The sequence below is a fragment of the Chlamydomonas reinhardtii genome, chromosome 3, assembly GCF_000002595.2.
Source record: "Chlamydomonas reinhardtii strain CC-503 cw92 mt+ chromosome 3, whole genome shotgun sequence".
NCBI classification, from domain to species: domain Eukaryota; kingdom Viridiplantae; phylum Chlorophyta; class Chlorophyceae; order Chlamydomonadales; family Chlamydomonadaceae; genus Chlamydomonas; species Chlamydomonas reinhardtii.
Window position 1 is genome coordinate 2,394,820 of NC_057006.1, and position 23,054 is coordinate 2,417,873.

The window sequence follows — 23,054 nt, forward strand, 5'->3', positions numbered from 1 at the left end:
AATGCATTACCTTTATCCAAAACGCACTGCATACTGCACATTATGAATTGCACTGAAACGACGCTAGTGGCTAGTAGGTCCCTGTGCCGGTCAAGCACAAACCGTTCCCTTTGCACAGCTTTCGACTTCGTCATTAAAGCTACACATAGAGCGCGTTAATTGCAGCCTGAAATATTTCGCGCGTCCTATAAGCAGTGCCCGAAGTGGGCAAGCATGCGGGACGCGTTCCTCGTCTTGGTGCAGGCAAACGTCGCGGGTTCTACCAGATGTATAGCCAGGCAGTGAGGGGTCAACTCCGTGGCCAAGTTGGCGTTAAGGCGAGAGTGCATTCGGTAGCAGCACCATGGCAGCGGTGGGTGGCGGGGCGCTCCTCTCGCCCGCACGGGTGACACAGGCTTTTTCCAGCCTGGGCCCGGCTGCGGGCAGCGGCGGACCGCGCAGCCCCAGCACGTCTATCGCCGTGACGCCCAGCGCCGGCGCTGGCGAGCCTGTGACAGCGCCCGCCGCGCCCTACACGGGTGCAGCCGCTGCGGTGCAGCGGCCACTGACGTCCGCCCACACGCCCAAAACCCCATCGCCCTCGCGGGCCGCGGCCAGCCCCGCTGCCGCTGCCTCGCTTTGGTCCAGCGGCCCAGCTGCGGGTCATGGGGGTGGCGGTGGCGGAGGCGCGGCACGCCGGGTGCAGTACGACAGCGGGGTGGGCGGCAGTCCTCGCGGTGGCGGCAGTCCCCGCGGCGGGAGCGGCAGTGCCGGCGAGACACAGCTCAACTACCAGCCGCCGCTGCCGCCGCGAGGGGGATCTTTAAGCGGCCCACGCCCCGTGTCTGGCGCTGCCTCCCGTGGCGTGTCGGGCATGGGCACGTCCGCCGCGGGCCCCACTCCGCGCAACGGCGGCGGCGGCGGCGGCATGCGCGGCGGCAGCGGCTCCAACAGCGCCAGCGCCACACCGCGCGACAGCTATGGCGGCGGTGGCGGCGGCAGCGCCGGCTTCTTTGCCGCTGCTGGCAACGTCGCGCTAGCCATGGGGCGCGCGCGCACCGCCCTGGGCTCGAGGCCCACTTCGACCAAGCGCTTGAGTGTGAGCGGCGGGCAGGGCTCGCTGTCGTCCTTGGGCAGCCAGGTCACAGTGGCAGGCGGCATTGGCGGCGCCGCCGGCACGCCTGGAGGCATCGACGTGGCTCGGCTCATTGCGATCCAGAAGCTGCTGGACGAGTTCAGCGATGACGAGCCCGATGTCGGCGGCAGCTCGCCCGGCGGCGGCGGGCCTTTCGGCGGCAGCTACGCTGCTGGCGGCGGCGGCGGCGGCGGCATGCGGTTTAGTGACGCCAGCGGCGCCGGCATCCCTGGCCCTGGGGACCGCAGTAGCCGGCCCAGCAGTGCTGGGCACAACCCACGTGCCAGCGATGGCTCGGGCGGCGGCGGCGGTGGCGCCGGGTCGGGTCTCCGCGGCCTGGTGGCTCTGCGGGACAAGGGCGACATGCACATGTGGATGCCAGTGAGTCGCTGGCGCCCGCAAGTGCGAGTCGAATAGTAGAGGCCTTGTGAGGTGGCTGGCCCCGGTGCACCACGCCGAGTGCCTGTCAGTCGGCCAATCAACGCACCCGCGCCGCCCTCGCCGCCACCCGCAGGCTGCGTCCACGGTCAAGGGCTCGCTGGAGGAGCACGCCCAGCGGCTGCGTGAGCGCGCCGACGTGACACAGAGCCTGCGCAAGTGGGCGGACCAGGTGCTGCAGGAGGCGGCCAGGTGGGCGGGGCTGGGGGTGGGCCGGTGGATGGGGTTGGGGCCTTGGGGCGGGGTGGATGGGTAGGAGCGACTGAGACGGCGAGCCTTATACTGGCTCAGGTGGTGGCGCCTGTTCAGCAATGCACGCAGCATTCCGGCATAATCAAGCCAGCTTGTGTACCCACCCAGCCCCCATTCCCCAACCACTGACAGCCACGCGCCCAGCCGGCTCAAGGACGTGACGGCCTCGGCGCTGCTGCCTGCCGGCGCAGCCGGTGCAGTCGGCGCGGGCCTGAGTGAGGAGGACGCGGACCAGGGTGACATAGACGAGGAGCGGCAGCTGGCGGCGGCGCTGGCGGCACGGCCGGACGGCTCGGGGCTGGGCGCGCAGCTGCGGGCGCACTTCAACAACGTGGTGGCCGATGAGGTGGCGCGCAAGTTCGAGGCGGTGCGTTGGCCAAATGAGTCTTTAGTGTCGCGGAGTGAACATCATGTGTGGCCTGATTGGGGTTTTGCTGGAAGCCGCGTCGGCCGCCTGTCGCTGCAGACGGCCCCGTCTTGCTCCCGCCCTGCACGGCATCTTCGTTGTGTCCTGCCCTGCCCTGCCGTGCCCCGTGCCCCATGGAAAACCAAACAGCCCGTAGTGCCTTACTGCCCGTGTCGCAGGTCAGAAGTCGACCCTTTCTCCGCGTGCCTTGCACACACAAATGTACTCACACACGTATTTCGTGTTTTTTAACACACACACACACACACACACACACAACGTGTCCTACGCGTAATGTTTTCCTTGTGCTCTTTAACACACACACACACACACACACACACACACACACACACACACACACACACACACACACACACACACACACACAAACAGATGCGTGCCTCCTGGAACGAGGAGGTGTCCGCTGAGATGGACGAGCTGAAGGAGCTGCGGGACGCGCACAAGGAGCTGCGGGGCCGGTTCCAGGAGTCCAAGGAGGCGCTGGACAAGGCAAACACCAAGATGGAGATGATGCGGAGGCAGATGGGGCCGGCGGGCGCGGCAGCCATGGCGGGGCTGACGGGGGTGAGCGGCAGCATTTATGCCAAGAGAACACAAAGAAAGCACGAAGCGAGAGGATCAACAGCATGTTGATCGGAGGGGCATGCTCACCTTGTGTGGGAAGTTTACGGCGGCTGCGGTTGGCTGCAGTTTGGTGAAGGAACAGAAATTCACGCGGATGGCTTTCATGGGGGAGAATGGTTACGGTACGACTATGCAGGAGGTATCCGCTGCAGAGTGGTGGCCTGCTAGGATGTCCGCATTGCATGATCTCGTTTCGTGGTTTCCGCCTGGCGCGATGCCTGCAACTGCTCATAATCCTCATGATGTGTGTGCTGCTATGTGTTTGTCTCATGTGGTGTGGTGTCGGCCCGCAGGCGTCATCGCCCACGGTGCGGAGCTCCGCTGCCTCGCCCGAGCCCCACAGCCACCACGGCAGCCTTCACGTGCACAGCAGCCCCGACGTAAGCCCCTCGCTTCACGATACTCGGGATGGGCTTCGACTAACCACCGCCTCCGGCCCGTCCTGCCGTGCAAGACCCTACCCTGCCTGTCCACGACCTCTGTTACTGCGCCAGCCACCCACCTTGTCCACCTGTCCTCCACCACACCCTTCTCCATCCCCACAGTCCGCCCACGGTCACGGCCACGGACGCGGACAAGTCCACGCTGGCGAAGACCCACTGCACGACAAAGTCGCGAACATCGGCAGCCGCCGCGCCACGCCGCTGGCGTCGCACGCCGGCGACGGCGCGCTGTTCAGCAGCGCCGAGCTGCAGGCGCAGCTGCGCAAGCAGGCGGAGCAGCTGGCGGCGGGCGCGCAGCGGTTGCAGGAGGCGGAGCTGGCACTCATCAAGTCCAAACAGGAAAAAGCGCACCTGGAGCAGGTGCGGCATGGGAATCAGGTTGGGATGAGGTTGGGACGGGCGGGTGGGCGAGCAGGGGCGGGGTGCTGCGTTAAGAGGAACAAGCCCGGGGGCAAGGTGGATGGGCGAGGCTTCACGCGAAGCAGCCTTGCGGGTGGGTTGGGTGGGAGCGTTGAGGGCAGAGGAAGTTAAGTATGGATGGAGGCGGAAGGGCATGAGAGTGTGGACGGAGATGCGCACAAGCGCCGGCCTTCTCTCCGTGCACAACTGATTCCACAATGTGCACTGTGTCGTTTGTTTGGGCTGATAACGCAGGAGCTGGCGGCAGCGAAGGCGGCAGCGGCCAAGGGCAGTGCCGGCGGGGGCGCCAAGGGAGCTGCCGGCGGCAAGAGTAGCGGTGGCGGCAAGTCGGGCAGCGGCAGGGCGGGTGGCGGCTCAGCTGCGGACAAGGCCGCAGCAGACAAGGCTGAGAAGCTGCTTCAGGCGGAGCTGGACAAGCTGGGGAAGGAGCTGGCGACGGTCAAGCTGGAGGCGAGCACCAAGGGCCGCGAGGCTGCGGAGCGAGCCGCGGAGCTAGAAAAGGTGCGAGGAGGCTGACGTGCGCCAGATGCCCATTATAGGGGTGCGAGGGATGCGCGGCGCAGGAACGTGCGCTGGAAACAAAATATTGCAATGGACCTGATAACGCATTCGTAAACCTGTGAACTGACACAGATCAAGAAGGAGCTGACCGGGGCCAAGGACACGCTGTCGGCGGCCTTACAGCAGCTGTCGGCGCTGCGAGAGGAGCGCGACAAAGAGCACGCACGCGCCGAAGCAGCCGAGGCAGCCGCCGCCGACGCCCGCGCCGCTGCCATTGCGGAGGCACAGGCCGCCGCCAGGGCAGTTGACGAGGCTGCGGCGAACGCGGCGGCGCAGGCGTCGGCCGCTGCTGCGGCGGCAGGCGCGAGAGACGGCGAGGGCGGCGCGGCGGCGGCGACGGAGGTGATGGCCGCAGCTCTGCAGGAGCTCGGCCGGCAGCGGGACGAGGCGATGCAGGCGGTCGGGGAGTGGGAGGCGTTGGCGGGCTCGCTGCAGCAGCAGGTGGCGGACCTGCAGCAGGAGCTGCAGCAGCAGTACCAGCGGCAGCCCAGCGTGGCGCAGTCTTCACAGGCGGAGGGCTCCTGGGCGTCTGGGTCAGGTGGAGGTGGCGACGAAGACGACGACGGTGCCGGCGGCGGTGAGGATGCGGCGGCGGCGGCGGTGCTGGCCGGACCGACGGCAGAGGGAGCGACCGCTTTGCGAGCGATGGTGGCCACGAGCGACGGGGTCGTGCAGACGACGCCGCGGCTGTCGCAGCTGCAGCACCCGGAGCTCGTGAGCTGCAGCATGCAGACGTCTGCGCGCGGGACGCCGCGCAAGCGGGAGTCGGCGGGCCACAGCGCACGCGGCGGCGGCGCCAGCGCCTCCGGCGAAGCCGCTGCCGCGGCGGCGGCCAGCCCCGTCGCAACCGCGGCGCTGGTGTTGGAGCTGCAGCGGCGGTTGCCGACGGTGTTGCAGCAGGTCCTTGGCGGCGCCGACGGCAGCGCGCTGGCGGAAGAGCCCGGCATGCGAGGTGGCGTGGGCCCGGGCAGCGCCGCAGAAGCAGCATCCGCGGCGGTGGAGGTGGTGCGGTACGAGCTGCTCCGCTGCCTGGCGGGACTTGCAGCTGGTGGCGGCAGCGAGGGCGGCGACGGCGCAAACGTCTTGGTTCTCAATACGGTTGAGCCAGCAGCAACGGGCTCGGTTGCGACATCTGCGCGAGCGCTGGCAGGCACGCCAGCGGCGGTGCCGACCCTCAACCTGTCAGCTTTGGCGCAGGGGCAGCAGCCTCAGGCAGGGTTAGCCATGCCGGCGGCAGGTGGTGCCGCGGCCGATCAGGTGCGCGGGGCTGGGCTCAACGTTAGGGCTTTCGGCCCTGCGGAGGTGCGTAAGCATGCAAACAATCGCCGGGTTGGTTTGGGTCCCTCCCATGCTGCGCCACACGCACCACTTTGCCCTACGCCAACCCCAACCTTTCGAACACTGAACGTGTCGTGCACGCTTGCTCTGCTCGGTTCCTGGATGCACCCCAGGCGACTGCGATGGTGGCGGCAGATACCGCGGCCGCGGGCTTGTCAACATCTGGCACTGCCACAGCCGCAGCTCGGGGCGGGTCTGCACCTAGCTCGGCACGTGTGGTGGTGGCGGCTAGCGCCAGCGGCGCCAGCAGCGCCCGCAGCACGGCGCCAACGGCGGTGGTCGTGGATGGTGTGACGTTTGTGCCACTTGGGTTCAAGGGCGGCGCGGCGGCCGGCAGACCTGTACAGGTGGGTCTTGGTGGGAGCAGCTATTGGACTGCGGGCGGGGAAACCTTCATTTCTCAACGTGAGTCGCTATGTCCCCACTTCTGTTTAAGCTGTTATGCTTCAGCTGCTAAGGCATCCTTCCTCACAGATTAAACGCCAAGTACACACTGCTTGTGCATACGTTGCTTAACAGAACCCTCTTTCTGGGATTGAAACCGTCGTTCTGTCCATTTGATTTGCACAGGGCATTGCGCTCCCTGGCGGCCACGGCCTCGCACCGCACCAGCAACAGCTGCCACCCCAGTACCAAGCGCAGCAGCCACAGGCCACGGCGGCGCCGCCCCCATCCAGCTCCATCCCCATCCGCGACGCGCGCTCTATCTCGGTCACGGGCCCCACAGCGGCCTCTCTGGCCGACGCGGGCCACATGACAGTCACCCTGCCGGGCCCTCGCGGCAGCCTCGTTGTCGCCTCCGCGGCCCGTCGCCGCAAGTCAGCCTTCGCCTCTCTTCACAGCAACTACCTCGCGCCAGCGAACCCCAACGCGGGTACCAGCGAGGGCGAGGCCGACGCCGGCGCTTCGGACGATGACGGCACGGCCGCCGCATACTCACAGGGCCTGCTGCCGCCCGCCGGCGCCGCCGGCAGCGGCGCCGCCAGCGTTCGCGCGCTGCGGTCTGCCGGCGCCGGCGCAGGTGCTGGCGCCGGCGACGGCCTGGTGTACTCGCACGTGCAGCAGCATGGACCCGCGGCCGTGTACTTGGATCCAGTCCTGGCAACGGCGCTGCAGGTGGGCCCCATCTCGCCGGCGGCGGCGCGCGCCGCCGGCGCCGGTCCCAGCGCGCTGGCCGTCGACGGCGCCGCCACGGGCCCTAGCCCTTGGGACCACGGCCTGGGCAGCTCGTCTCAGCAGAGTATGCTGCTTCGGCGGCCCAAGTCCGCCGCTGCGCGTGCGCTGGAGTCGGCTCGGCAGCAGCTGGCGGCGGCGGCCGCGGCGCAGCAGCAGGCGGCTTACGGGGGTGGCGGTGGCTACGCGGGTAGCCTGGCGAGGCTGCCGCGGCGGCCGGCAAGTGCCGCGCTGCCGCCGTTTGGCGGCGGCGTGAGCGGCATCGGCACCTTGCAGCAACAGCAACAGTTGCAGATGCTGCAGGCACAGATGCAGATGCTGCAGCCGCAGATGCAGGGCTGGGTGGCGGATGCCAGCGGGCTGCAGCCCATGCCAGGTGGCGCTGAGGGCACCGGCACGGCACCAGCGCGTGACGGCAGTCCGCAGCGCGCCAGTGTCAGCTTCATGCTCGCAGAGGCTGGTGCCAAGGTGCGTTGTGGGTTTGCAAACTTGTTGGGGTCTGGAGCTGGCCTTGGACACACCAGCACTAATGCCTGCACTGCTCATCGCAACTTCATGCTGTCTACACAGCTCATGCTGCAGCCTCTTACACCGCTCTGCCACATCTCACCGCATCACACAGGTCCGCAACATCGCCGCGACGCCGCAGAAGGGCATCCAGCTGCCTGGCCGGCTTCGTAGCGCGCCCACGCGCAGCCAAGCTCTGGCGGCGGCGGGCGGCCGTGTCGGCGGTGGCGGCGCCACTGAAGGCTTTCCCGATGAGCCCGTGGCGCCGCGGGCAGCAGTCACCGGCAATGCCATGCCGGGCCCCGGCCTGTCACCAGGCTTTCGCGAGTGGGTGACGGCGAACTCCTTGGCATTGCTGTTCCATGCATACGTTGTGATGTGTTCCAGGCATCATGATGCAGATGCGCAAGCAAGGCCCTTCCCTTTATCCTTTCACCCATTTAATGTTGTCGTTTGTAATGCGCAGGCTGCAGCTCCACGTGGGCAGGGATGCGGCAGTGGCGACCCACTTCGCGCCGCCGCCCCTGGAAGTTGGCGCTGGGGCGGACGGCGGCGGCAGCGGGTCGCCGCGCCATGGCGGTCTGCAGTCCCAGGCCTCGGCTTCAGAGCTGCCCGCCAATGCGGCTGAGCTGGCGGCGCTGGCTCGGGAGCTTATGTTTGCACAGGAGCGCGCGGCGGCAGAGCTGGAGGCGGCTCAGGTGGGGAAGCGGCGCCAGCGGCTATGCTTTGGTCTCCTGGGCAGCGAGGGACGGTACTACGTTAAATGCTTTTGGTACCTGTGTCTACGCTGCGCCCTGCAAAGTGCAAGCTGCGTTGCAGCCCTACCGCATGCTTGACGCTACCGTTAGCACATGCTTTTTGCCAACTTCCTCACCAGGCGGTCTCACCACATGCGTGCAACCAGCCTGACCAGCCCATACCCTGTCACATCCGACTGCAGAGCACGCAACGCGAGCTGGCTGATGAGGTGGCGACCAGCCGGCGGCAGTGGGTGGACGAGGCTAAGCGGGCGCGCGCGCTGGGGGCGGAGCTGGCGCGTGTGCGGGGCCAGCTCTTGTCAATGAACGTGGGGGAGGTGCACCGCCCACCAGCTTGACCACCGTGTACCGTAGTAAGGAAAGCGTTGTGGACTGAACATGGTGAATTGGCAGGGCTGTGAGGACAAGCGCCAAAGGCGGCTCGGTGTGAAGTACCGTACTATGCAGCGACATCTCGTAATCCGTCTGATTCATCATGCACCCTGTTGCATCAGGCGAATGTAGGAGCCGAGGTCGATGGCATGGTACTGTGAAGCATGATAACGGTATAATGACGCCGTGTGCGCGGTAGCAGCAGTAGGCGCAGGTTGCCTTCCTCCACACCCCTCCCTACTGTAAGGACACAAGGGTAGGACGTAAGTACGTGGTAGGACGTGGAGCAGACAGCATTGGCGCCTTACAATGTCTATGGATGGCCCGCGACACGTGGCTGTATAAGCAGCAGCAACAGCAGCACGCACTTCCTAGTAGGATCGGATAGGCGCGAGAGGCGGCCCGCCACACATTCCCACAGGTGCGGGTCGGTGCGGCACTGCGCGACGGTGCACAAGGCAGTTGTGCACCACCAACCATTCGCAAACATCCAAGAGCAGGACGAGCTCTTGCAACTACCGTAATACAGCCGCAAGCGGGCCACTCTAACCGCTTGTACATACTCATACCATGCTCTCCCCGAGTCAGCCCAGGTTCATGGCTTGGTTGATATTCTGGAAGCATCAACTTGGGCCACCTGCATCAACAGCACCTTGAAATACCGCAATCAACAGCACCTACACCCGTAAGCAAAATGAAAGGGAGAATTCTATGCATATCCAAAGCCTGGACCAAAATGACACTCAGGGCACCCTTGTGGCAAGAATGCAGATGGTGTGATGCAGCAATCAAGGCAGCAATCTCCAGGATCCAGCGTTACGAAGCAGGGGGTCTAGACAAACTGTGATTGGTCATAGGCAAGCGCAGGCTTTACGAATGCCTACTTCACATGCTTGTACGGTGGCTCTGGTAAACCCTGCCACCGCAAACCACACGATGGCTGCACATTGCATGGTCAGCCACGCCAACACCCAACTGCGTAGACCCCTGCATATCATCAATAGCCGTGACTGGAAGTACTCCCAGCCGCACGATAAATCACAATTACGAGATGACAAGTTGCCATCATCACTTCTCGGTTTCCAGTGCGCAGCACACTGTTCAGGACTATGCAAGCTCTGCGACCAGTTGCGGCAGATACAGAGCCTCATGCACGCCCCAGTACCAAACTAGTTCACATACGAGCAGACGTCTACAAAAGTGTCGGTTTGTTGTACAATTTCCGCCGTGTTGCGAGCAAATCCCATCAACTTTTAATTTCAGCGCTTCACAGTGATTCAATTCTGCATTCCCAACCTGTTATCAGCGTTTCGCAGCAGTGCCTGCTACCAGTGTTCAAGCCCATGCATCCAGTGTCGTCCAGTCTGCCGAATTCAAGACCTGGCCCAACCTAGCCCAATGCATACGAGGTCACGAACCAAAGAAACCTGGACGGGGCCGCCCCCCTGGATGGCCCCCCAGCACCGCTTGGGTGTGCGTGTGGCACACGCGCCATGGAATGAGCCCCGACTGCCCGCTGGTGGGCGTGCATCTTGGCCCAAGCTTGCCGGCCAGCAGGCGCGCCACTCGACCGACTGTGCGACTCCAGGTGTGCAACCGCGCCGGCTGTAGCGCAAAGTGCGTCAGCTGATTTCAGTGGAGGACGGCGCCGCGCCGTCCGTCAGCAGCTGCTCTCTGAGGAGGAGCAGCTCCTTCACAGCCTCAGCCGCCTGCAGGTGCAGCAGCCATCAGCGGTGGCGGTGGTTAGGACAATTGTCAGCGTGTCGCGCAAGCACCGTCACATATCGCAGGTACGTGGGACAGGAAGAACATGCACGCATGCATGGAGAAGGGACGCGCTTGTGCGTGCGTGCCTGAAGCAAGGTATTTGGAAGGTCGCCGCAGACAAATACGGTATGCAATGCGGCGGCGGTCCTCACAATGCACAATGCGGTGTACCGCATGCTGTGGATGCTGTTCCCATCACTCCAACCCCTTACGTTTACTCCCACATGCAGCTCATGCCTTAACTGGATCATGGTCTGGGTCCCAAGCAAACCTCTACAACACACTGCGGCGCTCGCTGCAGCACGTACCGCGGGCCGCCGGCGAGGTGTCGGCTCCCAGCACTGTTCGACGAGCTTCCGCATTTTCCGCGGGCATCGGCTATCTGGTATATCGTCCAGCGGAAGACGCCGCCCGCAGTGTACGCTGTACGCCACAGACACCAGAGGGTAGCCTTTCCACGGCTCCTCCCCAGTGAGCATCGCCCACAGAATCACCCCGAATGCGTACATGTCCTGCAAAGATTGCCGGTGCCGCAGAAAGAGCGAACACGCCGCATGCAACAAAGTTGGCAGGCTGTCTGTAATGTGATTTTCACTCAGGTTTCATTGTTACTGGGACTGGTGCTGCTAGCGGCACGGGCAGCTAAGCAGCAGCACTCCTAGAGCCACACCGAACTCGCAACAGAACTAACAGAACTAACAGTATCACTTTAGTCCCACCACTTTGTGCGTTAGCTTGTCGTTAGTGACGTCAAAGCACTCTGCATGCAGCGCACCGGACATACAGCGAAAGTGGCACAAGTCAGCACCACCATCACCGTACATATCACCACCGGCGTCCTGATCAAACCATCTCGTGTGCGCGTGTCCTGCAAATTGTGCAGTAACCTGTATGCAACACATGCCCTTGCTCCGCGCAACAGTTGCAGTCTCGCCTGGTGCCATGTACGCCGGAGTGCCTGCCTCCGCATTCGCTGTCTGCAGCGTCATCTCCGTAATCTTGGACAGCCCGAAATCCTGTGCAGGGCACAACCCAGCACGATTCAGGCTGTGGCTGTTGCATTTCAAGTAGCGACGATCAAGCCAATGAGCTATGGGCCATTCTGCGCGTGTGCACTAGCAATACCAGCATCCGCCCTGCCGACGACATGTCCGAGCTCCGGCACTCATTGCACGTACCGTGAGCTTGACGATGGGAGTGCCCGACTCCGGGTTGCTAATGAGCACGTTGGCAGGTTTCTGGTGTGTAAGGGTCCACAACAGTAGTATGTGAGGTTCAAAATAAAATATCAGGAGGAACTTAATGAGGTTTAACACGACATGCATCAACCATACCGTATTTGAATCGTGCATCCAGTATTTAGATGTGGCGGCAGTCTGGGCACTACACTCACCAGGTCGCGGTGGAGCACGGTCGGGTGCAGGTACTGCGTGGCGAGGGCGTGGGCATTGGTATGGACCGGGTTTTGTGCAGAGGTACAAAGGCACAGAGCGCGGCAAGCGAGCTCTCAATGGGCAGGTGAAACATTCTTTAGGATACACATGCAATCAGCGAGCCTCGGATGCCCTTGTCCAGTTGCTGCCATTCTGCCTGCTCACCTCCAGCCCTTGCGCCACCTGGATGGCGATGTGCAGCAGTTTGGGCAGCGGCAACAGTTGCCCTGGCGTCTGGCCTTTAATGAGGGACTCCAGGCTTGTGTCCATCAACTCCATCACCAGGCACAGCTTGGGAGGGGCCAGGCACGCCGCCAGCAGCTTGCAGATGTTTGGGTGGTCGCACCTGCCCATGACCTAGGAGCCCAGGGCACATGCAAGGGAAAAGCCTAAATGAGAAATGCGTAGCTGCTGACGAGTTGCTAGGCATGGCACCTGGCTGCTCATTACCCTCGCACAGTCGGCCTTGCCAAACGTCTCACCTCCACCTCCTGCGGGAGTAGCCGCAACGGAAGAGAGCAGGGCAGGCGGGGGGAGTCAGCAATTCCACACGGGGAACCAGGTGCACGACAGTTATCCGACGGCCGTTTAGGACAGTGCAAAACCAATAGCAGGTTGTGTCAAGCTGCGATCCCCTCGCATTGCAATTCTCCTCGCCCTCCCGCACACACGGCCCCACGTGCCCTGAAGCCGCAGTCGCACCTGCAGGAACGACGCCACCAGTTTTCCCGTGGGCATCGACAGCCCGTCGTGTTGGTCCAGCGCCTGCTTCACAGCCACCCGCTGCCCCCGGTACCGGCCCTCCTGCACCCGGCCGAAGCTGCCCCTGCCCAGCTTAATAGGCAGCAACTCCACCACCTCGACTTGGACGTTCTGCTCCTCACATGCTTCAGGTAAGGGCAGCAGAGACACGGCAGCGGCTGGAGTGCCCACGGCCCGCATGCCCGCCATCGCCTCTGCATTTACTGGCATAGCAGTGCCGCTGTGCGCGGCCCCCGCTGCTGCCTCCATCCCAGCAGCACCGGCTGCCACAGGCGTGCCCGCTGCCAATGGTCTCAGGCCAGAGCCGTAGGCAATGTGCAGGAGGCTGTCGACGTCGCTGCTGGTGTGGAGGAGCATTGCGGCAACTTTTGACGCGTATGCGGCTGCCCGCCGCGTGATCTCCGGTTCATTTCCTGCCGACACATATATCGTTCCTCTGTCACTTCCACCAGCGCCGCAGGCCGCCGCGGCCGACGAAGGTCGCGCCTGGCGCTGGCCTGCTGCAGCTGCTCCGCCTGCTTCCTTCTGAATGCCCGGTGGCGCACTGCCGCCCGCGCCGTTTTGCGCTGCTGAGCTGCCACCGAACGAGCGCGCCCCGCTGCTGGGTCTGCTCGCACTGGACACGGACGCAGGGGCCGCAGCAGCTGGAGTTCGTGGCAACGACACCCCGCCGCCTGCTGTGGTCGGGGTGCCGCGCAAGGGCACCAACACCACCAGGTTTGTTGAAAGCCCCTCCCGGAAGGGAGATGCGTGGATGACCAGGTCAGGGAGCATCCGGTTGCTATTCTCTGACCCTTGCGCTTGGATTCCGGCGGGATCCTGACGATTGCCAGACGTTGCGGCGGCTGCGTAAAAGCACAAAAGGGAATGTCTGAGAAGCGAGCTTACAGCATGAAAACAAATACAGTATTTCACACCCCGTAAGCAAACAAACGCCCACCGCGTCGGTCTCCGGTAGCTCCCAGGCGATTCCGCGTTACCTGTCTCGACGCTGCCGTGGCCATCGCGGTCGGTGAGTGACATCAACGTGGCATGCTCGCTGTAGTCTGCAAGCCTGGATGCCTTTCCGTCCTGTTGTGCCGCTGCGTGCTCCTGCAGGCTCGCACCTCGTCCGCTGCTGCTGTCAAGGCCAACGGCGCATTTGGGTTGGCCGGTGCTGGCGTCCAGCTGAAGAGAGGATTGTGCCGCCCCGCTACTCCGCCGCCTGACATACCACAAGATGGCCCCGGCCGCTCCCACCAGCGCCGCGGCTCCCAGGACCCCTGTAATGGATGGAGGCAGCAGCATGACGCAGCAGCATGGATACGAACTACGCGGGCACACGCAGTGCAAATGACGACACCCTCATAACACGCACCATACGGTCCTGAGACCCGAACCCACCTGCCACGATGGCGCCCACCAGCACCGCCGTACTGCCGCCTCCTGCGTCTGAGCTGCCGTTATCTAGCAACCCGGCTGGCCCTGGGGAGGGCGTGTGGAAGCCTGGCGGCACCGACGGCTGCTGCTGCTGCTGTTGCTGCGCCAGTATCGCGGCCATTTGTGCGGAAATGGGCACCGGCGGCAAGTCGCGCAGTTGGCGGTAGGAAAACACAAGGCAGCCTGCAAGTGCAGAAGGGACCGCGGTTGCTCCCGTTATTGCCCCGTTGTTGGCCCGTTGATGCCCCGTCACTGCATCGTAACCGTTTTCCGGTTCCGCTAGCGCACTATGGTCGAGCACATCACGCTTTTCACACATCCATGCCGAACGCAACCGGCTTGCGGGCGTGTCGTCTTGCCAAGCACCAGCCGATCAAGTCCGTCAGTCATTTTTCCACCCACGCATTTCTTCACCTCACCGTATGGGCCGAGGGATGCGATGCACTCCTCGCTCACATTCTGCGAAGCAACAAAGGCAATACACACTTTGGCGTAATCGATGCACCTTGAGCCCCATGGGGCCCATTGCAGACTTCAGCACGCAATACCCACACTGCTCGCAGCGATTATCGTTGTTCCCTGCACGGGTGCACCCCGTGGTTGCATCCCTGGTTCCGCGCCTTTTACCAGTTTGCATTCGCAAGCACGCAGTGCCACCCACCTGCCGGCACACCAATATGCTACTGAGGATGCGAACACTGACGTTGTTTGGCACCAGCGTTCCGTCAGCAGTCTGCATAGGAATAATGACGAATGCTACGTCGGCAACTGACAACGGCGGTGCGTGCAGTGACTAACAGTAAGAGTCATACAGAGCAGCTACTAGCCTCTAGGGCTCATCCCCTAGCCCGCGAGCCTTGGCTCGCGTGGGGGCGCACAACATCTTAGTTGTCGACCTTGGCTTTCGTTTCCAAATTTTTGTCGCCTGTTCCGGGCGCTTTGATCAGATTGGTTCAGACAGGGTTGGGGTTCAGACAGGCGCTCAGCGCCGAGCTTTGGGTTCGAAGTTCCATGGCGGCTCGCGGGCGGCTGGTCGCATGAGTTCTTCGGTGTTGTGTTGTCAGTGGTTTCTGTGTTTGCAGGTAGTGGGTAGCCCTCGTGGTCGCCCTTGGCCCGGCGCAACGGCTGGCGCATCGGTGCCTCGCCTGTGTGCGCCTCGGCGTCTTGCCTCGTGGCGCCCAGTCAGCCGTCGTCTCTGTCTGCGGTCTTCCTGGCTCTGCAGATTTTAGCCCTGGGGGTTTTAGCTCGCAGCATACGGTTCACGGACCGGTAGGCGCGTGGTGACCGCAGTCGGGTAGTCCCGGGTTTGGGGTGTGTGTGCACGGGCGGCTGTTGCCCGGGCGCCCGGGCGACTGTTGGCTCTTCTCGTCTCCGAGTGCCGCTGGGGCTTGTGTGGAGGGTCGGCCTGGGTCGTTGGTTGGACGGATGGTGGGTGGTGCGCCCTTTGAGAGGGGCTGTGGTGTGCTGTGGCTTGGTGGTGTTTCGGCTTGGCTTCCGGTTCCAGTTGTGCCTCGGCACAGACTATCAGACATGGGCCTTCGGGCCAAGACATTGCGCGTCTCTGACGCCAGCCATCGTCTTCGGACGTGATATTTGTGTGGTGCTTGCGTTTGATGGGGCTGTCGGCAGACCACTGGCCTGTCGTGCCTTGTTTTGCGTTGGTGCTGCCGCCAAAAGACCTAAAAGAGATGAGGGGTGTTACGTGGCGGTGGGGCTTTGGCGGGCTTCGGCTTGGCTTCGACTCATGCGCGTAACGCTATGAAGGTCGGCAGTCAACCAGGGGGTGGGTGTTTCTCTCTGGGCCGGAGACGGTCCCTCGCGGCGTGGGTACGGTGTGCCCCCGCTTGTCGGACTGTCCCTTCAATTGTAATTCGCATCCATACAGACCCGTGGACTGCCGCTAACGTTCCCCTCACCGCGCAAAGGCCCGAGGAAAATTGCATCCCTTTAGGGCCTGCCCAGGAGCAGACTACGCCAAACTTACTGACACGTCAGCCCCAGCAAAAGCGGCGTCTGTCAAGCACAAGGGAGGGAGAAACCAGCAACAAGGCACTTTGGTAACGAATTACGGTACCTTCGTGCATGCCAAGGGATAGCATGCAGTACATTCGGTCTAAATGTTGCGCCATGCTTGCAAGAGACCCGGCCCCGCCCGCCCACCTCTGTACACGTCTCCCCCCTGCGTGTGGGCAAGTATCCATCAGGTGGAGCGGGGTGGTTAGTCAGGAGCCAGAAGGGGCAGCCGTACAAATACGAGAGCTAGATGCCAAAAACAAACACAGCATATCCGTGGGCTACCTCGGGCAGCCAAAGTACAGTGCAGGCTGCCGCAGGTTCCCACTCACCGTGCTCCAACAGCGATCCCGGAGCGGGGCTGCGGACTCATACGTGCACGTGCCGTGCGGGTATGGTGCCATAAAATCGATGTCTTGCGGACCAGAGCCCTCGTAAGGAGGTCGGGTCACCGCCAGAACATTCTGCAGGGGCACCATTAGAACGCGCGTGCATAGTTGGTTTGTAGTAAAGTGGCAAGCAGCAGCAGCGCGCCCGCCTGCCTGTCGCTCCTGTACCCCTAATACCCTTGTGCCGCTTCTCCCACCTCGCGTGCACAGTCACATGTGAGCAACCACTTGCAAGCTTACCGCCTTACGCAGCTCCAGAGGCAGTCCTACACCTGCAGATCAACAATAAATCATAGTATTGCAGTGATATAGCGGCTACTGGGAGTCTCTGACTTGGTCTGCCTTAGTTGAGCTGCCTTAGGAAGCGACTCGAGGCAGGGCAAACTTGCCCGGGGCAGCCGAGCCGGAGCTGTTCGCGACGCGGGAGTACGTACCAAATATGACCAGCGAGTCCTGGAAGACGATACGTGTAGTGTTGGAACCCACACTAGGAGCAAGAGAAGGCGAAAAGATGTAGAAGTTGGGTGCCTGCATACAAGGCCGTGTGGCCAGTACAAGAACGGCGGATGGTCGGCCTGTCCCCTCTTGGAGTGTCGCTCTCATAACGATGCCAAGTTGAGCCTCCAACGAACATCGTTAACAAGGACGTACACCCTGGTTGGGGTGGCTACTGCCAGGGTGGGGCTCATCAAACAAGGTGTCGCCCTGTCTGCATGCTTACCCGTGCTGGGCTGTCCGTGACGCAGAATTGGATCGCCATATTTACAAAAACGAAGCTGATGCCTGGGCACAGCTCAATCTGTGAGAGGCGTAGAGCACAGAAAGAACGTTGCCGGGTGCACATGCCCACATACCCGCACGCCGAGCTGCCCCAAACTGTCGGCGTCCTGACCCGTGCGGGGCTGGCAGTAATTAGCTACGCTACACGGCCGTGGAGGCATGCGGGGCCTCACGTGGGCAGTCCTACCTTGTGACGTGCGAATAACAGCATCATGGGCGGCTCGGGCAGGGCAGGACTGCCCACCACACTGACGGTGCGGTTGAGCCGTATGGGCGTTCTGACACCCTGAAACACATCCTCCGTCAGGGCCAGCAGCGGTGCTTCTACGACCACCTGAGCGAGTACAGGGCAAGTGAGGTGCAGGAGAGTCCCATTGGCTGCCCGAAAAACGATGTGGTGGCACTTGGGAACGCGGTGTGACCGCACGCAGGGACCACGGCACGCACGACAACAAAACGCCGCGGTGGTCACGCCCTCTCGATGCGCCAGCCCACTCCACCGAGTTTACACACCTGGTCGACTGTGTTGTCCAGTAGCAAAGCTATGAACTGGCTCGGCGAGAAGACTCCGCGCGAGAGCGTCCGCGCATTGGCTCTTTCGAGCCAGTACCCGGACAGGGCCAGGGTCAGCACAAGCAAATAGGCACACACCCCTTTGCTCATGGTGGCTGCCCCAAAGCTCGCAAAGCACACAATCGGAATTGGCTACGACTCAGCCATGCCTCGCGCCCCACACGGGCAGCTAGGATAAACGCTAAACATTAGCGCCAGATTTGTTTCATTGGCGCACGCAGGCCCTTCTTACATTACAGACTCCAAACAAGCTGGTTGTGGTTCATCAGTTCAGCGTGCATATGCCCAATGTTACAATGGGAACTATGGTTAGCATGTCAGTCAGTTTGACAAAAATAAGCCAAGGACAATCGGCCAACGGGCAATTCCCACGCCCTGTGGGATCCAGCAATCGGACTTGACCACATCAGCCGGACAACGGCCAGCTTTAACAAGCTGAAAGGTTCAGAGTATGACGTCTCCAACAAAGAAGAAGCCATTACAAAATGCAGTGTTTTCAAGTGCAGTGTGTTGTGTGGGGCTCAGTGGGGCTCAGTTGGTGATGGCTGGGTGACGGCTGGGTGACGGCTGGGTGACGGCTCAGTCGTGGGCTCAGTGGGACTCACTCACTCTACCCTCCCGACGGTGCAGGGACGTGACGTCAACTCCGCAACCAACATCCGGCACGCGCTGGTGGAGATGCTGCTGGGGCACAAGCGACCTGCATCGCTGCAGGCTGGCGGCGGCGGCGGCGGTGGCAGCGGCGGCGGCGGCGGCGGCAGCGGCGGCGGCGGCAGCGGCGGCGGCGGCAGCGGCAGCAGCGGGGGCGCGTGCGCGCATCTTGGTAGCGGAGGGGGCGGGAAAGGCCACGTGGAGGAGGAGAGTGCAGCGCCGCCCAAGAAGCGGCGCAAGCGCGCAGGCTGAGGAGCCGGCTGGCGGTGTCTAGGTAGCGGTCCGCGGTAGCGGCATGACAAGCAGTGCGGCTGTTGACAACTGTGCTGTTTCTGGCTGCGGTTGGCTTTGCTGTGGCATCACGATTGCTAGGCACCTGGTTTGGCTATGTGCCTGTGGAAAGCGACCCCGGCTATGTCCGGGCGATGGGGTTGTTCGGCCTCAGACTGTGGAGGGGCTCAGCCCCTTTTCCCGTGACCGGGGAACACTTGTCAAGTGCAGCGTGCCGCGTGTCACACCTTTGCGAAAGCCCGCCCCTGCATCGTTATCTAAAGGTGTGACCCTGACTTCAGGACACGGTACGAAGTCCCCATTAGAACAATGCGTTTCATCTCGGCCCTGAAGTGCGCACGCCAGCCCGCGCGCCCGCGCTGGCCACAGGTGGTGTGTCGTTTACGACATACCCTTGCCAGCTGCTGTCGAAAGAATTCTCAATAATCTGCAACAATCAATTTCCGCAAGCCTACTTCAGGTTGATTCTCATTGCGTCGCCACTGGAGGCTCGGACTATGCCTAAACACGTGCCTGAACATTCGGTCAGCCATCAGGTTGCCTACCTGTTGGGCTTTTGGGTCACAACTCACAAGCCCCACCTAACTTTAACTCCCCCTCTCAACAAAGGAATCCGGCACTTGGTGCTTTGCTGGAGGCGTTTGCGATCTGCGATGCCGAATGGTGATTCTGGCCCAGGCTCCGCGCCTCCCCTGTTCTGGGCATGGGCCTGAGCGGGCCAAGACGTGAGCAGGCGTGACAGCGTGTGTCAAAGTTACGCTGGCTGTGTCCATCCTTTGATGGCATGTTACGCCCTGCCACTGGCTCGCTGGCTACGCCGCCAGAGCTCTTAGGCCTCATGTGATTATGCCGCAATGGCACGACCTACCGGCGCGACCCCAGTTGTTGTCCCGTGGCCAAACCCGCACAGCCTGCATCCAGGTTCTGACATGAAACGTGAGGCCAGCTGAGGTATGTAGTTGCGAGTAAGGCTGTTTCGCGAGGACCTCGGTTGGGAGCCTGTGGCTACGGCAGGCAGCGGCACAATCACAGCCTGATAGGGACGCAGACTGCGGCCTTGCCTCATGCTTTCCAGTTCCGTCGTTGGAGGGTACTCCCGCCAGTCCTTCTGTTGAACGACTGGCAGGGTGTGGTCGCGCCCGAGTCAAAGTTAGCCCCGCAACTGCACCAAAATTCACCCCTGCACCTTGCCCTGCACGCCCCTGCTAGCCGGGCAAAGCCAAGGGCATATCCGGACCCCGGGGAGGGCACAGCTAAGGGCACATCCGGACCCCGGGGAGCACGTCCCTGCTACCCGTTCGGAAGCACAGCGCACTTGCCCGATGACACCGTGTCATTGGCAAAACACTGCTGACACGGCTGCCCGCATGGAGTCTCCGCCGGGTCAAAAAGCCAGTACAATCGTATAAGGCTAGTCCATTATACGCTCTTAGCGGTTTTCATATTGCTTACAGTCGCTATGGGTGGAGACTATCCGCCGCTTGGGCTGCGCATTGTTGCCTCGGCGTTTGTCGTCGCGTCGGCGCTGGTGCACTTTCGAATCCACATAGCCACATACGGACAAACATGGAGGGGGATAGTACAGCAAACGGCAATCACGCCAGCGTGGTGGGCCGACGCAGTTCTTCAATCGGCACAATTGGCCCTGCAGCTTGCATCGGTGGCATATGTTTGGGCACCAATTGGATACTCCATAGACAACCGGAAGAACGTGCTGGTCAGGACAGTGGGTGAGTTGACGAGTCGTGGGGCCAACCAGAGTTGCGGGAAGCAGTGCCTTGGGCACCGAGCAGGAAAGCTGAGCGATGGCAAGGCAACGGGGCAGCGCACTGCTTTCGCACAATCTTCCGTGCTTCTTGGGGGTAGTACAGCAGCCCTGACAAGGGAGGGCAAGGGCAGCGTGTCACCCCAGTGGTACCGTGACACCCTATCCCTGCATTCGGCGTGTGCTACCGGGTACATGCCCGCTGGAGGCTGGCAGCTGTATAAGGGCCTCATGTCAGCCACGCGGGAGGCTGTCAGCCGGTTGAACATGCCACATGCCATGCACAGCCCTTGCTTGGAGTGGAGGCTGGGTGCAGTCCTGGGCCGGCCTGCCCGTGTGAGGCTGTTGCGGGGGCAGCGCAACCCGGCAACGCGGCGACATTTCGCCCCCTGCCTAACACACAAACACGCACGCCGCCACCCTTTCAACAGCCCCACGCAACTTACACATACAGCCATCCACTCCACACAGGCACGGCGTGGGCGCTGAACGCCGTGTGCCTGGTAGCGGCCGACCTGGCGCACGCCTCGCTGCGGCTGCGGCCGCTGCTGCTGAGCGTGCTGTCGCTGCTGGGGGCGCTGACGGGGCTGGTGGTGTTGTTCTTCTGCCTGAAGCGCCTGCACCCGCTCATGGTGCGGATGCGAAAGCAGGACGGAGGCCTGGTCAACAACCGGACACGGCTGGTGCGCGCAGGTGCGCGTGGCGGCGTGAAGAGGGAAGAGGGCGCGGTGAAGCCGTGTTAAGGCTGCACAATATCAGCAGCCGGGTATGGGGATGGGGCAGGGCGTGGGGGCAGGGGCTGGGGCCGTGGGGGTAGGGGGAAGGGCAGAACCCGAGGACAGTGGCTGCCCTCGAGCTGCGATCGTACAGTGCTTGCCCAGGCTTCCATCTGCCCTGACGCCCCGCACGCCTCGACCCCAACCACATAGGCACGAGATGGACCACGGCGTACCTGCTGTTCCGCCTGCCCACCGGCGCTGCGGCAGCTCTGTGCGCGTGTCGTGCTGCCGTTGACCTGGTGAGGCATGGGCGGGCGGTGAGGGGGGGGGTGGGCACGGGCAGACGCGGGGCGTTATGTCTGTGCACGCCTCTCCATTGGACACCCACCCATGCAGGATAAATTTCTACCTACAACCGAATGTGTCACCACCGCACTATGGCCGTCCTTTCACCACCACCGCGCGTTGCTGACGTACAGGGCTCCGTCAGCCTGGTGCTGAGCGGCGCGGACCAGCGCGAGTGGGTGCAGCCAACCCTGGGCATGCTGGTCGTGGTTATGGTTGTGGCGGTTGGGATCCTGAGCTACTTGGATGACGTGGCGTTTGTTGTGACGGTTGGTTTGTGGCTGATGGGCCTCATTGTCGCCACGCACACGCTGCTGATGACCAAGTGCTTTTGCATCGCCCTGGTGCTGGGGCTGGCCATGCGTGCCGCATTCAAGTATGTGCCGGATGAGGATGTGGAAGTTATTCAAAGCAAGAAACAGTAGACGTTGAGTGGGTGTCCAGGCGTGTGGCATTTGTGTTGCGCGAGTGTATTAGCGCCTGTGAGGCCCGGATATCGGTCTCTATCGGCATAGGAGGTCTTGGATGTACGTATGCATGGAGGGCCACTGGAAGGCGCCACCATACGCTAGCGGTCGGGCTGTGCTTCGAGGATAGTCAAGTCCGAGACTGCAGGTACAAGGCTTGAGCGCCATGCGGTTTGGTGTGTGCGTGTGCGTGTGTGTGTGGGCGTGTGTGGGCATGTGTGTGTGTGTGTGTGTGTGTGTTGGGGGTGGGTGAGAGTTGAGAGGCAGGATGAGGACACCAAAGTGTGGAGAGAAGTGGAGATGAGCAACTGGACCTTGGGAGCAGGCCATGTACAAGGTACACGCAGTGGACCCTCTGACAGATGCTCGGGAGGTGTCTATCCTGGATAAACCGGATGTAATGGAAAGGTAGTACCGTAACACGGTACTGTGGTTTGCATTGTGCGCCCCCCGTGCCTCGGTGTGCCCATGTGCACGAATGCAGTGGGTTTGTTTTGGGCCCGAAACATGGCTGTCAACCCGCCGCAGACAGCAGAGTACCAGCCTTTATTATGATTGCCGCCGTAGTGCATAGCGCACTACGGGTCTACGGCGGCAATTGTGAGTGCGACATGACAAGGAGGGACAGGCCGACCAACCCAGGTTCACTCGGGGGCGTGCCCATACTCGCCGCACCGTCCAAAGACCAAACCTTGTCGAATGCTTTTATATGACATATGTATGTTATGAATTGCTGTTTTAGGCCCTGGCGCGGCCTGTCCGCTCGCCAAGTTCGCGAAATGCAACGACATGCCCCAAAATTGTGCACGAAGAGCTGATTTTAGCCCTTGAAAGGCCGTGCAACCGCTGCTCATAGCTGAAGGTAGACACGGCATGGAAACATTGAGGAAATGGCTGCTCGAGGGACCTCGGTCGCGACCTTGCCAGTCAGCAGAGCCTCGCATTTTGCCCTGGGATACATTCTGATGCAAAATATGTATCTAAATAGTATGTTGAGTGAGTTTATGCTCGCTCCAGCACACTTTGGCCGACCGTTCCCGCATCGGGCTCGCTGGCTGGCTGGCCAAAACCCGCCCATTTCGACCTCAGGAGCGCGGACTGCCCTGCCACTCGACCAGCAAGTTAATACTACATATATTGAGGGACTGGGAGCGTGGGGGACTCCGGGGAGACCAGTTTGGCGTCGTGGAATCCCCATATCCACCCCCAAGACCCCTCCCCCACACGGGGGAGGCACCCTAGGTGAAAAAGTG

General features: G+C 62.4%; 4 protein-coding genes across 7 annotated transcripts; 3 read left to right on the forward strand and 1 right to left on the reverse strand.

The window, feature by feature from the left end:
* Window positions 1-11: 11 nt before the first annotated feature.
* Window positions 12-8,685, forward strand: CHLRE_03g159000v5 (uncharacterized protein). The gene is made up of 13 exons (XM_043060657.1): window positions 12-1,495; window positions 1,629-1,744; window positions 1,937-2,171; window positions 2,604-2,795; window positions 3,149-3,235; window positions 3,401-3,658; window positions 3,953-4,219; window positions 4,352-5,536; window positions 5,731-5,964; window positions 6,188-7,258; window positions 7,413-7,624; window positions 7,764-7,995; window positions 8,238-8,685. Exons 1-13 carry the CDS (start codon window positions 344-346, stop codon window positions 8,391-8,393), a joined length of 5,397 nt encoding a protein of 1,798 aa, XP_042925786.1. The 5' UTR covers window positions 12-343; the 3' UTR covers window positions 8,394-8,685.
* On the reverse strand, window positions 8,177-17,821 carry CHLRE_03g159016v5 (uncharacterized protein). Of its 4 annotated transcripts, none has more exons than XM_043060658.1 (21): window positions 17,504-17,821; window positions 17,178-17,324; window positions 16,932-17,009; window positions 16,645-16,738; window positions 16,451-16,482; window positions 16,154-16,285; window positions 15,969-15,987; window positions 15,793-15,821; window positions 14,470-14,541; window positions 14,228-14,267; window positions 13,773-13,991; window positions 13,370-13,651; window positions 12,330-13,234; window positions 12,110-12,118; window positions 11,793-11,984; window positions 11,588-11,620; window positions 11,373-11,432; window positions 11,129-11,210; window positions 10,914-10,954; window positions 10,503-10,706; window positions 8,177-10,136 (listed from the first exon to the last, which is right to left on the reverse strand). In XM_043060658.1, exons 1-21 carry the CDS (start codon window positions 17,651-17,653, stop codon window positions 10,050-10,052), a joined length of 2,907 nt encoding a protein of 968 aa, XP_042925787.1. In that variant the 5' UTR covers window positions 17,654-17,821; the 3' UTR covers window positions 8,177-10,049. The 4 variants fall into 4 exon arrangements, with proteins under 4 accessions (XP_042925787.1, XP_042925789.1, XP_042925788.1 ...); XM_043060659.1 differs by having other exon boundaries at window positions 8,720-10,136; XM_043060660.1 differs by lacking the exons at window positions 14,470-14,541; window positions 15,793-15,821; window positions 15,969-15,987; ... (4 more) ...; window positions 17,178-17,324; window positions 17,504-17,821 and having other exon boundaries at window positions 8,720-10,136; window positions 14,228-14,261.
* A 100-nt stretch (window positions 17,822-17,921) lies between these two features.
* On the forward strand, window positions 17,922-19,593 carry CHLRE_03g159083v5 (uncharacterized protein). Its single transcript, XM_043060662.1, has 2 exons — window positions 17,922-18,063; window positions 18,194-19,593. The coding sequence occupies exons 1-2, from the start codon at window positions 18,049-18,051 to the stop codon at window positions 18,464-18,466; spliced, it is 288 nt and encodes a 95-aa protein (XP_042925791.1). The 5' UTR covers window positions 17,922-18,048; the 3' UTR covers window positions 18,467-19,593.
* A 98-nt stretch (window positions 19,594-19,691) lies between these two features.
* Window positions 19,692-22,236, forward strand: CHLRE_03g159100v5 (uncharacterized protein). The gene is made up of 4 exons (XM_001697454.2): window positions 19,692-20,235; window positions 20,742-20,963; window positions 21,200-21,288; window positions 21,469-22,236. The coding sequence occupies exons 1-4, from the start codon at window positions 19,965-19,967 to the stop codon at window positions 21,757-21,759; spliced, it is 873 nt and encodes a 290-aa protein (XP_001697506.1). The 5' UTR covers window positions 19,692-19,964; the 3' UTR covers window positions 21,760-22,236.
* The last annotated feature ends 818 nt before the right edge of the window (window positions 22,237-23,054 follow it).

What these genes read in the sequence shown, in the direction of transcription:
- CHLRE_03g159100v5 (XM_001697454.2), top strand. Translation starts at nt 19,965, where the DNA reads ATGGGTGGAGACTATCCGCCGCTTGGGCTGCGCATTGTTGCCTCGGCG. An exon ending in CGTGCTGGTCAGGACAGTGG is followed by an intron (nt 20,236 to 20,741) that starts GTGAGTTGACGA and finishes CACTCCACACAG; the next exon opens with GCACGGCGTGGGCGCTGAAC. An exon ending in GTCGTGCTGCCGTTGACCTG is followed by an intron (nt 21,289 to 21,468) that starts GTGAGGCATGGG and finishes GCTGACGTACAG; the next exon opens with GGCTCCGTCAGCCTGGTGCT.
- CHLRE_03g159000v5 (XM_043060657.1), top strand. Translation starts at nt 344, where the DNA reads ATGGCAGCGGTGGGTGGCGGGGCGCTCCTCTCGCCCGCACGGGTGACA. An exon ending in GTGCTGCAGGAGGCGGCCAG is followed by an intron (nt 1,745 to 1,936) that starts GTGGGCGGGGCT and finishes AACCACTGACAG; the next exon opens with CCACGCGCCCAGCCGGCTCA. An exon ending in ACGTGCACAGCAGCCCCGAC is followed by an intron (nt 3,236 to 3,400) that starts GTAAGCCCCTCG and finishes CCATCCCCACAG; the next exon opens with TCCGCCCACGGTCACGGCCA.
- CHLRE_03g159016v5 (XM_043060658.1), bottom strand. Translation starts at nt 17,653, where the DNA reads ATGAGCAAAGGGGTGTGTGCCTATTTGCTTGTGCTGACCCTGGCCCTG. An exon ending in CTCTGGAGCTGCGTAAGGCG is followed by an intron (nt 16,286 to 16,450) that starts GTAAGCTTGCAA and finishes GTGCCCCTGCAG; the next exon opens with AATGTTCTGGCGGTGACCCG. An exon ending in CCACGGCAGCGTCGAGACAG is followed by an intron (nt 13,235 to 13,369) that starts GTAACGCGGAAT and finishes GCTTTTACGCAG; the next exon opens with CCGCCGCAACGTCTGGCAAT.